Raw genomic sequence first — 13419 nt, 5'->3', positions numbered from 1 at the left:
AGCCACAGAGCTTTATCTCTGGGAGTATAAAGAGCACAGAGTCAAATGTCATTTGCAAACACAGTAGCAAAACTGAGGACAAAAAACTCATAACTAGTTTAAAGCATCTTCTTCTAACAGAGCCAAGAGCAGAGCTGTGAAGTATTCCCAAAAGCTGTCCCAGTTAAAGCTGACTTCTCTAACTGAGGATGCAGATACTGAACATATTCTCAGTCAAAGCCAGACACCCCATTTCTGCCCTCCTTAGAAAAGTTAGCAGGATTTCAAGCAATCACTGAAGAGCTTGATGTGTATCACAGCAAGAGGATGACTGTTTCATTAAAACAGAAAATAAATCAACTTGGTCAGCAGGGAATAACTCAAATAAATCCAGAATTTCATATTTCTTCCTACCCAAAAGATTTATCTTCCCTTTTACTACACTGCTCATATCAGAGTGTCTCTGGAAGACAGTTTAAACAAGTAATAAGAATTCAAAAGCAATTACAACAAGAACAACTTGTGCCAGAAAATGGTTCTTGCAATAGCTGCCCATTACTCCCTGCAGAGACACAGAAATTGTTAACTCTGCTGACAAGGGAGTTGAGAATAATGCAGAGAAAGGGAGTGAGTAAGGATTGAGTCCAAGAGGCACTAAAAAAACAGAGAAGAGATGCTCGAAATGTGAATCAATACATTTCTAGAAAAGACAAAACTCTGCCTGTGTGGGAAGTTGGGGCTCTGTGACAGATTTGTTCTGCTTACATAGCAAGAGGCAACAAAAGTTGAGAGCAGCTTCACTGCTGCAGAGGTTTCTACCACACTGTTCAAAATGGATCAAGCTCTTACAAAAACACCATTCTGCAGGAGATGACTTCATTAGGAAAAAACCATTTTGCTGCAAGGTGATGACCAAAATATGTGCAGAACATCTATTTGAAAAAATAAGCTTTGCCAATGCACTCCTAGAATTTTACATCAGTGGAAGGGAGGGAGAGAAGATCCCATGCATCTCCAGCTCTTACCTGCCTTGGCTAAGTGGGAGAGTTGGCATGTATTATCTCCTTTCTGCTGAGCAGGCCTGGCTCCATTTCCTACAAGCTGCTCTAACCCCACTGAGAGCTGCATTTGAAAGCAGGAGCCCTGAGCTCTTATTTCAGGTATGCAGGTTAGCACTTTGAAAACAACTCCCAAGCACTGATTCTGGTGTTCACTAAACACAGGGACCCACTCAGCCCCCAACACCTCCCATCTTTGCTTCCAGAATGGGAATCTTTTCAGTTATCCCAGTGCTCTTGCCAAGCCAATGCAGTGTTTGCTCTCATTCAGGCAGCTCACTTCAGGCCATGGGTTTTGTAGGCTAAGACAAGAAACTCTTTTCATTTTGTCTCAAACACAAAAAGGCATCATTTATAGAAACAGCAACAATTTAGGAGGCTTACTTCTAATATCTTACAACTTTGCTGAATATTGTTTCAAGTAAGAAAGAAAAATGTTTTGCTTTCTGCTATAATCTGTATACTCTATGCACACATAATAGCTCCAAACTGCAAGAGTCTTTACTTTTTAAAAGGGATGGAGGGCACTAACTAAAAATCTTTATGCTTATTTAAAATTCACACTGATGAGACTTAACAAACTTTCTTAAAAAAATATCTGCTTCAGGTCTTCCACGTTACCCTGGATTTTTCTGCACCCACACTGACCAGAAATGAATGAGTAAGTAATCCAATCCACCATGCTAATTTCCATGCTATGAGTTATTTTAAAATAACAAACAACACTTACATAATCACAGCTAGTTCAAGAGAACCTTGAGGCACTTATCACATTAATCTTTTAACTCACTAACATTTCAAGTTCACTGTGCCCTTTAAGAAATGTTTGAAAATATTGTGCTGTGCTTTTGCTACTCCAAGACACATGAATTTTTCTCTCTCTCCAAGCAATGCATGGACAAAGATATATTTACAAGAATACTCCCTTTAATAAAGTAGCTTGTGAGGAAAGATAATATAACCCAGGTAAAGACAAGCTTTCATCAAAAATATTCAGTGGGAAAGCAGTCCCAAGGGAGGACAGGTTGGAGCTTCAGGACAAAGCTTACATAATATCTTCACAGAGCACATAAGCAAGCTTGTCAGAGCAGGAGCACTTTAACAATGCTAAAAAACTGAAGTACTGTAATGTTCATACATTTCCAATTTCCTCCTGCCCAAGCTGATGTTGCTATGCTGGCTGTTAGGTACAATTAAATCTGAAAATTAGACTTTCCTGGCCAATCCAGCACAGAGCTCCTCACTGCACTGATGACAAACCAAAGCCAGATGATTAAAACATCCCCTTCCCAGCTCCCTCAGAAGCAGGAATCCGTGCTCTAGGCACTGATGAGGTTAAGCACTAACCAGGAGTGAGTCATTCTCAAAACACCATCACAATAACCTGCACCAAGAACACTCAGAAAAGCTTCTCCAACGATACAAATCATATTTTGGTCTTATCAGCACTGACAGATAAGCTCTTCTTAATAGTTCAGTGCATTTTTCAGCAAACTGCTTATTTCTCAACATGAACAAGGGTCAGCTGCTCTCACACTTCATGTCCCTGTCTACAGTTTTGTTCTGCATGGGCAGAAAGATGGACATGATCTGCTTTTACTCATTAAACTCCACTCCCCCTTCCCCACCTCCAGTTTTCAGAACCCTGGTATTAAATAAAACCTGCAATTCCAAACTAAAATGTACTGCCCCTCTTCCTATTCTTGAGTACATCCCCTTGTTTATAGACTGGCACATACACATTCAAATCAAAGTGGGACTAAAAAGAACCTTCTAGATTAGGTCCTGTCTAGTCCTTTGCTATTATAACTCATCTCTTCCATAACCCTGTGGAGCAGAAATTTGGATATCTTTGACTCCACTGGAAGCTGCATTCAGAACTTTAGCCTTTCTAAAAGTAACAGCCTCCTTGTAACTGCATTCATAGCAAGGTTACAGCAATTTGATTTAAATGCCAGTGCAAGTCTTAAGGATAGCTGGTGCCTTTTCTCACCAGTATGGATCCCCCTTCTTCCTCTCCCTTCTATCCATCAATTTCCTGGCAGCAATTACATCTCCCACCAGACTCTGCAAGAGGTTGTTCCATTCCACACTCAGTGGAATGGCTCCCAGGCTCCTTCCAGCAGCCACTTTCTGCATCCCCTACCATCTTTCTCCACACTGGGCGACCAGAACTGAGAGCAGCATCTCCCAAAGCCCTTGAACACTTTCACCTCCATGGCAATTTTTCTCCTGGTGACTCCCCTGTGTAAGAATGAACAGTGATTTTAACAAACACACAGCCCTTCTGGTCCTTTCTACTGCATGGGCTACATTTTCCAAAAGAAGTTTGCATTCAGCTCCCAATTCCATGGAGCATTATGCTTTGTTTCATTGAATTTTGTCCCATTTCTGCACTCAAATCCTCAGGGTCATTCAGTTCTGCATATCCAGCTTTTGTGTATTTATGAATCCTCTGAACTTGGCATCATTAGCCAAGTTTTATCAGCACACACCAAATTTTTGCACCAAAACCATTAATAGAAATACTAAATAAAGCAGATCCTAAGGCAAATCTTTGAGGAATTCTACTTATCCTTGCATTTTCCTTTCAACAACACTGAATCTATCCCTGCTTAAACAATTCTTATACATCCGACAATTCTTCTGTTAATTTCCATCTTCTCCTCCATGGTTTATACTTTTCCATGCGGTTCCTGTTTCAGTGAAGTTCAAAGAAATAAAATTTATTGTGATTTATTTCATAATATAATCAATTCTCTAGACAAAGAAAGCTGTTACATCAGTCTGGCACAATCCATCTTAGTATTCCTTGATTCAATGAAGAAGGGAGATTCCTTGCCCTGTAGCTAAAGGCCACACTCAGGAGTACAGGGGAGCAGCACACTAGAGTTTGATTCCTTACTGAAACATTTAGTTTTGCTTTTGTTCAAAAAAGGCCTCTGCATTTAGAGAAGAGCTTTGAAAAGGACATTGCTATGTTAAAACAAAATCATCCCCAATATGCATGTAGGGGATGTGCATTTTTGTTTAAAAGTTTCTCTGCAAAAGCAGAACTTTGGAGGTAAGTGAGGGATAATGCACTGCGTATCTAAGGGCACATCAACAGCCCCAGCTTAAAATTTAGAGCTGCAATACTGAAAGATGCTAAAATGGAAATGGAAAGGTAAAATTAAAACTGAGCTGGAGATTATAGTGGTTATTGGGTTTTTGGAAACGATCAAATGATAGGCTGAATAAAAATCAAGCGCAAGCATTTGAGCTGTCTGACAGGAGCAAACCATCCCCTTGCTGATTAGTCTCTGCTATTTAAATGATAATTTCACTTTAAGGCAAACAGGGCTGCCTAATGTAATGAAAGTGGCTCTTTAGAAGTGTCTATATTTTTGAAAGCTTCTCCTTCACAGCAGAGTGAGCAGCAAAGTTGGAGCCATTTACACATAACATGGGTCACTACATGCTGCAAGGAGCCAAAGCAACTTTTACCCAACTGTTTTCCAACAGTGTCAAACAATACTGGCAAGAAATACAGCAGCAGCTCAAAATGGAGTGTCTGGCTGGTGAGCCCCCCATGGCAAATGAAACACCTGCTATGGAGCAGACAACACCAGCACACATTGCTAAATTACTCTCCACACAGTTCTTGGACTCAAACTACTGAAGTTCCTCAAATCACCTTTCACCAAAAATGGACAGTGTGCTGAGTTATTGCTTAACAGCTTTTTCTGTCTCCAGAATGTCAGATGTGTGATCCTGGGAAGACAATCTCTTGAACTGCTCCCAGAGCTTTGAAATGCAAAGCAAGGACAGATATATTTTTGATCTGAGCTTGCTTACTTCTCACTCTGATTATCTGATTATACATTACAGCCTTGCTCTGCTTCAATGTCAGGTGCTCATCTGTTTTATTTTATACTCTTCCTATCTCTCCTTTAGCCTCCAGAGTTATTACTCTGATATATTCAAATGGAAATAAAAGCATTAATGGCAAAGGAGAAAGAACACTAATATTTTTGAACATCAGAGATAAGTACAGCATTCTTTGGAGAAAATTAGTATCCGATAGGAAAGTCTGGCAGGAAGTTTTGCCCAGCATTTCAGCAAAGAACTGTAAAACACAGGCCTACAGCACTTTAAGATATCTATGAAATGTGGTTGCTTTATTAAAAGTAAGTGGATAAACCCCAATGGAATGGGAGAAAACTGAATTCTGGTTAAAGCACAGATTTGACATTCATTTCCAAGCATCATATTTAAATGCATTACTCCCAACACCCAAACATGGACTGAAGTCTCCCAAAACTGCATCTTCCTGCTCTGAAGCCTGAAGCTTCAGAATTTGAGATGACAAAGGAGCATTTTCTCCCCACGAGGCACAATAAGAGTTCTGTCATGGAAAGCTAAAACCTAAGGCAGCGTGGAAAGTGAAGAATAATGTACATTTTAAAACAAGAGAACAGAATAATGAAGAACAAAAGAGCTTAGAGCAATACTCCAGCATATGCTGCATGCCACAGTCAACAGGTGACAGCTTCCTCCACAACTTCTCTATGTAAAAATTGGTGGCTTCAGCACATGCACAATTAGTGTAAGACAACCACAAGTAGCTTTCTCCTTAGACTTGTACCTCACTCTAAAGCCAAAGATGCCCTTTGGAACTGTTCAGGCACTTCTCCCTCAAGAAGCTGCTAAACACTGCTGAGGCAGTGCTTTCATCTTTCACACATGCCAAGTCCTACAAATACTGAGCACGTAGCCTTTATTTCTATATTTCTATATAAACACAGTGATTACCCTCATCATCCCTTCCACATCCCCTGCCCTGCTTTGGAACAGCACAACTATTTATGCACCAACACAGGAGACCTGATGAGAGAACAGATCAGGAATGGGATCGCTCTTTCCCATTCCAGACTGCTTTTCTGCTCTGCAAGGACACCTCTTACAGCTGCAGACTTCACAGAACCAGAAGGTACCAGGTAGGAACAGAATATTTTAAGACAGACACTGGAGTCAGAAGCTGACCGAGTCAGAGTATGACTGGAGTCAGACTCGGCCATTTCTGTCAGGTGAGACAGAAATGGCAGAGCAGCTCTAAACTGGGACTAACTTGTCCTGGCAGAACAATGCAAGGAAGCCAGGAGAAAGCCCTATTCTGAAGGATTTGGGGGAATACTAGCAACCTGCCTACACTGGCTCTCTTCAGAGGATGAATTCTTTGGCATTTCCCAAATCTTCACCTTCAGTAGAAGGCAAAAAAGTAACAGTAAAATGCAGTACTCTGCCTGTACAGGACATAAGCAGATAACCTATCCATGAGGTAAGCTGAGACCTCATAACTAAAAAAGTTTCTCTAACAAGCACAGTGCTTTTTGGTTGTTGTTTTGGTTTTTGGTGCTTGTTTGTGGTGGTTTTTAATTACTTGTTCCCCCTACGCAGCATTTATCTCCCTACTGGGTACCCTGGGAATTCCCACTGTGAGGAGACAGTTTGTTTTACACTGGGAATCTTGTAAACAGCAGTCATGCAAATTTCAGTCTGTTCACAGATCATAAATTACAACTATTTATGAAAAACTAAGGCATAGAACTTGAAGCTTCAATATCCTCATACTATGCTAATCCTAATTTTCTCCTCCAATTAGGACAGAGCTCTAAAGCTGGGGGCCACCAGTGGCCAACCCAGACAAACCAAGCTCCTCACCCTCCAACAGAGAAATCAGCACTGTAGTTCAGGGCAGGGGTACAGTTACAGGGGAAAGCCAACACCAAATGCTTTTAATTAGACTGATTTCTTGCTTGGTGACAAAAGACCACAGGGCTACAATAAGCTATCCCATAAAAATATTTGCTCCACTATGGAATGATCATGCCAGAATTATGGCATTACTGGAACCAGCAACAATAACCCTCAGTCTTGTCTTGATTGGCTGCAGTTAATTAAGTATCCAGAGTAACATGAGTAATTCAAATTATTTCAACATGCACTACTTTGTATATCTGTCAACAGATTTTTTTTTAACCAGTAACTACTTACTCATAATGGACATTCAGAGAAAGACAAATTACTACCTTGTGAGAAAGGAAAAGATTATGAGCTTCATTCACTACTGCAAAGATATTCAATGCCTTGGATGGAAGAGAGTGCACAGCAGCTAAGCATAGTTAATCAAGATTCAAAAAGGAAAGTAGAGAACTCAAATATTCCCCTTTTCCTTCTATTCACTGAAAAAAAAGAGCACTAATCCACCACTAAATGCAGAATCAAGAAATCCAATTCCCTTTCCCTCTCTCCCCTCCCTTCCCCCAGCTCCAAAAGCAGAATGTGCATAGAAGGACTTCCCGTACTGAGTGTAGCACCTGGGTAATTATGAATTACAACTGTGCAAACCACTGTACTAAATAGAGATGCTTGCCACTTAATTAAACCCTTTCTTAGAGAGGAAATGCATACACATTCACACTATCTCCTCTCTTAATTGGTCTCAGACACTGCAGGAAGTTAGTCCCCAAGATTTGTCAGGCAGCCAGCTCACAGATGTTTCAGAAAGAAAACCAGGTCAGCATTCCCAGGTTCACTTCTTTGGCTCGAGGCGACAGGTCAGCAGATCAGTGTCTGCTGTCTGCAGCTGGCAGGTCCACAAAGGGAAAATGGTTCCTCAGCACTGGCCCAAATTCCTGCCAAGCTGCACTTCCCTTGGCAGGCCAGGCCTGGCCAGTGAGCTCCCCAGAGAGCCACAGCAGCTCCAGGAGGTGTCCCTGCTGCAGCCACCCGCACTCACCCTGAAGGGCTCGGTGGGCACTCCCCAAACCCACACCCAGTGAACCCCAAGTGTCCCTGGGTCAGCCTCACACCACCAGCACAGGGGGCCAAGACCTGCCTGACACCAGAACTGCAGTGGGATGTGACTCAGAACACCCAAGCCCCTGACCAGAGTCTCTGAGCTCCACACAAGAGTTCAGGGACACTTCTCTTCTCTCTGACACATCAGCTCCACCTCTAATTTCCACACTGTATTCCACGGCCCTTCAGAAAAGGACAGCTGAGATCCTCACTGTGGAAAAAAATGAAATTATTCTGAAAAGTTGTATGAACAAAATCTTTTGTTCTTTCCCCACACATGAACACCAAGCCTGAGCTGACAGTACCATTGGCAACAGAAAACAGCGCTCCAAAAAGGAAACACTGACTTAAATAGGCCATGATCAATATATTTGATCACCAATATAAAATAACTCTGTTGTGTATACAAAGATTTTTGAGCCCAGCAGGTGAATCTGTAAAAACTTTATCCTCATTACTTCCATTAAAAAAAACAAAGCACAATAAGAAACAAACAAAAATAAACCCTATATCACACATTACTTTTTATTACCTCAAAAAAGAAAAAAGCTTGGACTAAAACTCCACTGAAGCTGTTGTTTGTGGCCCACCTGGCAGTCTTCACCCACTTGAATGGCTCTTCAGCCAAGCTCCAACCTTTGAAAACTTGCAATCTTCTGCCACTTATGGAATAACACAAAGACAAATTTAGCATTAAACCTTGTCAGCTGCTATCAGTGGCTATCAGTACCTTCAGTATCTGAGTTACTGCCTCAGCTTTAACAAATACCTGATGCACATCTTTTTCCATCACTCAGTACTCCAGGGTTTATCTATTTAAGGATAGCAAATCACTTGCTAAATTCATTAGAGGACAAAAACAATATCAACCAAACACAGACAAACAGCAGCAAAAGAGGCTTATTTAGATTAATAGCTCACAGAACAAGCACCCTCATTTTTTATTTGGGCATCCTCCACATGCTGCAGAAGGGAAAGGCAGAACAATAATAGCACTGCTCTGAGAATGCAATTCTAAGGCTTGGGATGGGGAGAAAAGAACCAGGCTGTGAAGAACTCCTATTAAACAACACAAAATTAAGAATATGTGGTGTAAACGTGAAGTTTACGAAGTCAGCTAGACAAACAGTTTCACGTTGCATCAGAGAAATCTGCACAAACCATTCCCATACCAAGGTACTGCCCGGAGTACTGGGCAAGGAAACGATGAGTGCATGCAGGCAGCATGAAAGAGAGTTTAAAAGTTGTGCCGGCAGCAATCACGAGTTTTCCTGAGAGCAGCTGCCCCTTCCCAAGGAGGATGGATTCACGCTGGGCTGAATCCCAGGCTGGAGCGAGCCCGCTCCTTCCCCTGCAGGAGAGCGGGCGCCATCTCGTGGGAGCTCTGAGCTTTGTCACCCAAATAAAGCCACTGCTGTCACCCAAAACCTCTCTCAAGTATTTTTCTGTTAAAATAGATTACCTGTTAATTGGCAGTAGAGGAACTGCCTGGAAAGTATCTCTAAGATAATAGTCCACTGCTGAAAAACGACCGAGTGTGTCACAATTAACATGGTTTGTCAGTGAAGATGGTCAACAACTCAATTACTCAAATACTTGATTTTGAAAAAATAGAAGCTACATCAGCACATCCTGGAGAGACAGAGTACAAGAAGCTTGTTTTTTCAGCACAACCCTTTCCTAATAACAGTCCTAAAAAAGCTGTGTATAAATATCCTTCTATAGGACAATGCACTCCAAAATAAATAAGACTTTCTGCTCACAGAGCAAGAATTTAACATTTTGTGGTTTTTTTCCCTTTACAGCTGAAACCAATTCTACAGCAGAAGTATCAAGTCAGAGCAACACATGACAAATGTATGAAAATCCCTGGCAGCATAACAATAACACATGAAAAAGACCTAGATCCACAACAGGAACCAGAGCCAATTGTACTGCAAGGTAGGCAGGAGGAAGTTCAAGAAATCCAAAGGACAGATAACTGAACACAAGAAAGATGACATAGATTTATAAAGCGTACACATGAACCATATATAGCACATATGATGAGTCCTATTTTATTATCTAGCTACTGTTCAGCACAGGGATATTTTGCTATAGACTACAGCTGTCTTTGTTTCTACTGTTTATGAAGAGAGAGAAAGCCCAGGAGCTTACAAGTGGAATCCAGAACGAGCAAACAGAAGATTAGCCAGAGTCAACTGTTAATGAACTTGTTTTCCCCCCACAAGGTGAAGCATTATAAACACTCTTCCATTGTCACCAAAAAGAGACCAGTACTAAAAACAGTTGGATTACCACCACACTCCTGAAAGCTGCACCTCCTTCCCAAGTATTATTACATAAAATTACACTGCAAGGGCTGATCATAAGCCAATCTGACAAAAAGCCTGCTGGGAGCAGGCAATCAGTGAACAGAAACCACTGAGAGCAGACACTGAACAAGCCCTGTGGAAGTGCTGGAGGAAATGAAAATTCATCCTCTCCTAAAACGCTGCATGCACTTCGCTTACATCCTCTGTACCAATGAAGAACCTGATAAGAAAAGATGAGAAATCCTAATTTATTCCCTTTTCCCTTTCTTATCTAGTTATTAGCAAACAGAACATTCCTCTGGCTCTTTGGGACAATCAGCCAACTTGTTCTTGTTTTTTTTCTACTATGAGATGGGCAATTAACTCTTCTCAAACTTTCACCAACAGCATTTTCCAGGATCCAACCAGGACAATGATCTCTCACCATCTTCATCACCCTCACCAAAAATTAATGTAATTCATGCTGTAAGAAGTCTGAGCAAGAAAAGAAAAAGAATAAGGGAGGGAGAGGGAAATCATCCAACCCCACTTGCTCCAATTGCATGAAAAGATGATCTTTCTCAAGAGCAATTCCCCTTTCTGTAGAAGGTGCCATTAATAGCACTAAACAATATGGCCCAATCACAAAACTAGCACTTCACAGTGAATATTCTGATTTTAAATGAAGGAGTTATTAGACTTCAACAGGCAGAATCACTTGGCTCCATTTCTCTCCCACTGTGAAATTACCTCGTTAAACCTTTAACAGCTTGAGGTAAGTAAAAAGCTTTTACTCCAAAAGGTTTTGTGAAAAGGATTCCTACAATTTCTGTCCATACCTTACCATAGGAGACTTAGCATAATTCCATCTTCAGCTAAATGTATGGATCCTCAGCAGATGCAGGAGAGAACCTCAAGCATGCTACCTACCAGCAGGCCTCAGGAAAAGGTTCGTTATCCTCATTAAACAGAAAACATTGAGGAAATTAAGGGAGCTTTCCCAAGTGGGAACACAAATATCTTTTACATGAAGCAGTGATGTGTCCAAACCATCTGTGCATTTCCAAACAATCCCAGCAGTGTGCAGACACAGCTCTGTAGCTGGGTATGTGGAATGAATGGAATGGAAAAACAACTGGCAAGATGAGGTTCTGCTGCTCATGTTTCAGCTTTGACCCAGTGTGAAAGGTGATTGATGCTCAATTATTTACAAAGAAGCATCTCCTTTTCTCATGTAGTAACACTGTAAATATTTAGAGAAAATAGAACAGTGTTGAAATATGGCACACAAAAGTTTCATATATACACAGAAAACCTTCTGCAGCAGAAGAAAATGATCAAAAATTCCACTATTTCCAGCTCCTTTTTATACTACATACACAGGGACCTTAAAAAATCTGTTTCACTGCTCCAGATGTCAGGAGGAGCTGTTGAGTACCAGCACACAGACCAGCTGGTGTTAGAAAACACAACTGGGGAGTGGCTTTGACAAAATAACTAAAATAACAACATCTCTTCAGCTGCTTTAGGGAAAGAAAGTCACAACATGATCTAGCAGCTAATTTTTATATCCAAATTTCAAGGGAAACATGTTTACAATAGTTTGCCACAGCTAGCACACATTCTCTTCTCTGGACATCTAAAATTCTTAGAAATTCACTTATTAAGCAAGTGGAACTCTTAACTAAATAAAAATGAAGCTATATACAAAAAGTTTCAAGAATTCAAAACTGATCACCAGCCTCAAAGACATTACTCAAGATAACTTGATGAAAAACATTTCTTAGTTCCCAAAGCTACTTTAAAAATTGTGTTATTTTCTTCTCATACATAATAAAATGTACTAGAAAAACTTCCACATGAAGAAGGGACAGAAAAAAAAACATGGCCAACACACTTAAGAGAGCAGTCAGAAGATTAAGAGGAAAGGGCTTAAAAGTCTTGCTTCCCCCTCCAGAGCTGTGAGCACATACCTGATATTTAATCCAGTGCTCTGATCCAGTTTCTCCCAGCTTTGTAATTTTCCCAGAAGTTTCTAAGTGAAGATTGAAAGTAGAGTTAGACATAGACACATGCTCTAACAGCTCACCAAAGCTGTTACAAAACTCAAAACCAGAGTTTTCTTATAATCCTCCATGCAAAGTCAGTGTCATTCCTTCTCCTCCTGCGGATTTCCTGATCTTAACCAGCATTTTTGGTTTGTCATTCTGCAGCCCTGGGTACCAGGGTTCTTCACACACACCTGTTTGACACCACCATGTCTGGACAGAAACTGATGCCAGAAAAAGCCTTTCCAGCAAAAGAAAGGTAAAAGAGAAACATCAAGGCTAAAACAGACACTATGATGAGATTATTCTCTACATAAAATCTCCAGCTGAACAGTAAATATCCCTTTTGCATCTTCCTTGCCATGACTCCCCTCATGCTGACTTTCCATTAATTAAAGGGGGTATCATGTCTTAAGTAACACAATACAGGAAAAGCCTAGAAGTCAGGACAGGCAATGGAGGAAACTCCTGTTCTGCTCATCCACCAGATGTTCCCAGCTCCTCACCTCATTTTCCAATTCCACAGTCACTAGCTGCGCTTGGACCTTCTCATAGCGTTCCAGCTTTCTTTGGAGACCTTCCACCTCCTCTTTAAGCAAACCATTGTTTTCTTTCATTTCCCTGGGATGAAGAGAGAAAATTACTACAGATTCATGCAAGCGAATTCCCTTTCACAAACTTTCAGATATACAGGAATCCCATGGGAATCATGACATTCAACTGACTCACTTCTATAACCTTCACAGCAAAGCCACTGCTACCAAAAAAAACACAGTTTTATTGAAATTATTTTTTCTACTCTAAATACCACCCTAATTATGCCCAAGCAAGCTGAAGCTTTGTGTCTCCTTTACTATTTGTCAAAACACAGGTAACAAAAGACTCCAAACTCTGCTTTTCAGTCTGGCTGGAACACAGCAAGCAGTACAGACCTGGGCTTTAGAGCACTACTTGGTTTTACTTCTTATTTTATTTCACAATAGAGATGTACAAGCAAATGACCTGTAATCTCCTGGGATCTTCCAGTGTAGAAAAACAAGCGTGAGAAAAAATTCCAAGACAAGCAATTTAAAATTATAATGAAATAATTGCAAGACCAAAACCTAGGAAAATTACTTAATTTGAAAAAAAAAAGAAAAAGCTGGCAAGATAACTCATGTAATTTTTTAAAAAGACAAACAACAATAACAAAAAACA

The 13419-nt window shown here is 40.7% G+C and overlaps 1 protein-coding gene across 3 annotated transcripts in view; it reads right to left on the bottom strand.

The window, feature by feature from the left end:
• MAD1L1 (mitotic arrest deficient 1 like 1) overlaps positions 1-13419 on the bottom strand; it is a 345841-nt gene that overhangs the window by 323628 nt on the left and 8794 nt on the right. For all 3 annotated transcript variants that reach the window (XM_084216166.1, XM_084216165.1, XM_084216167.1), the window contains exons 8-9: positions 12729-12843; positions 12148-12209 (exon numbers count right to left, since the gene is read on the bottom strand). In XM_084216166.1, coding sequence (XP_084072292.1) covers positions 12148-12209; positions 12729-12843 — 177 coding nt within the window. The remainder of the gene's footprint in view (positions 1-12147; positions 12210-12728; positions 12844-13419) is intronic.

This window comes from Fringilla coelebs (genome assembly GCF_963513975.1).
Source record: "Fringilla coelebs genome assembly, chromosome: 16".
Lineage (NCBI taxonomy): Eukaryota > Metazoa > Chordata > Aves > Passeriformes > Fringillidae > Fringilla > Fringilla coelebs.
The sequence above is the reverse complement of the archived record's forward strand: the minus strand, read 5'-3'. Positions and strand labels throughout refer to the sequence as shown.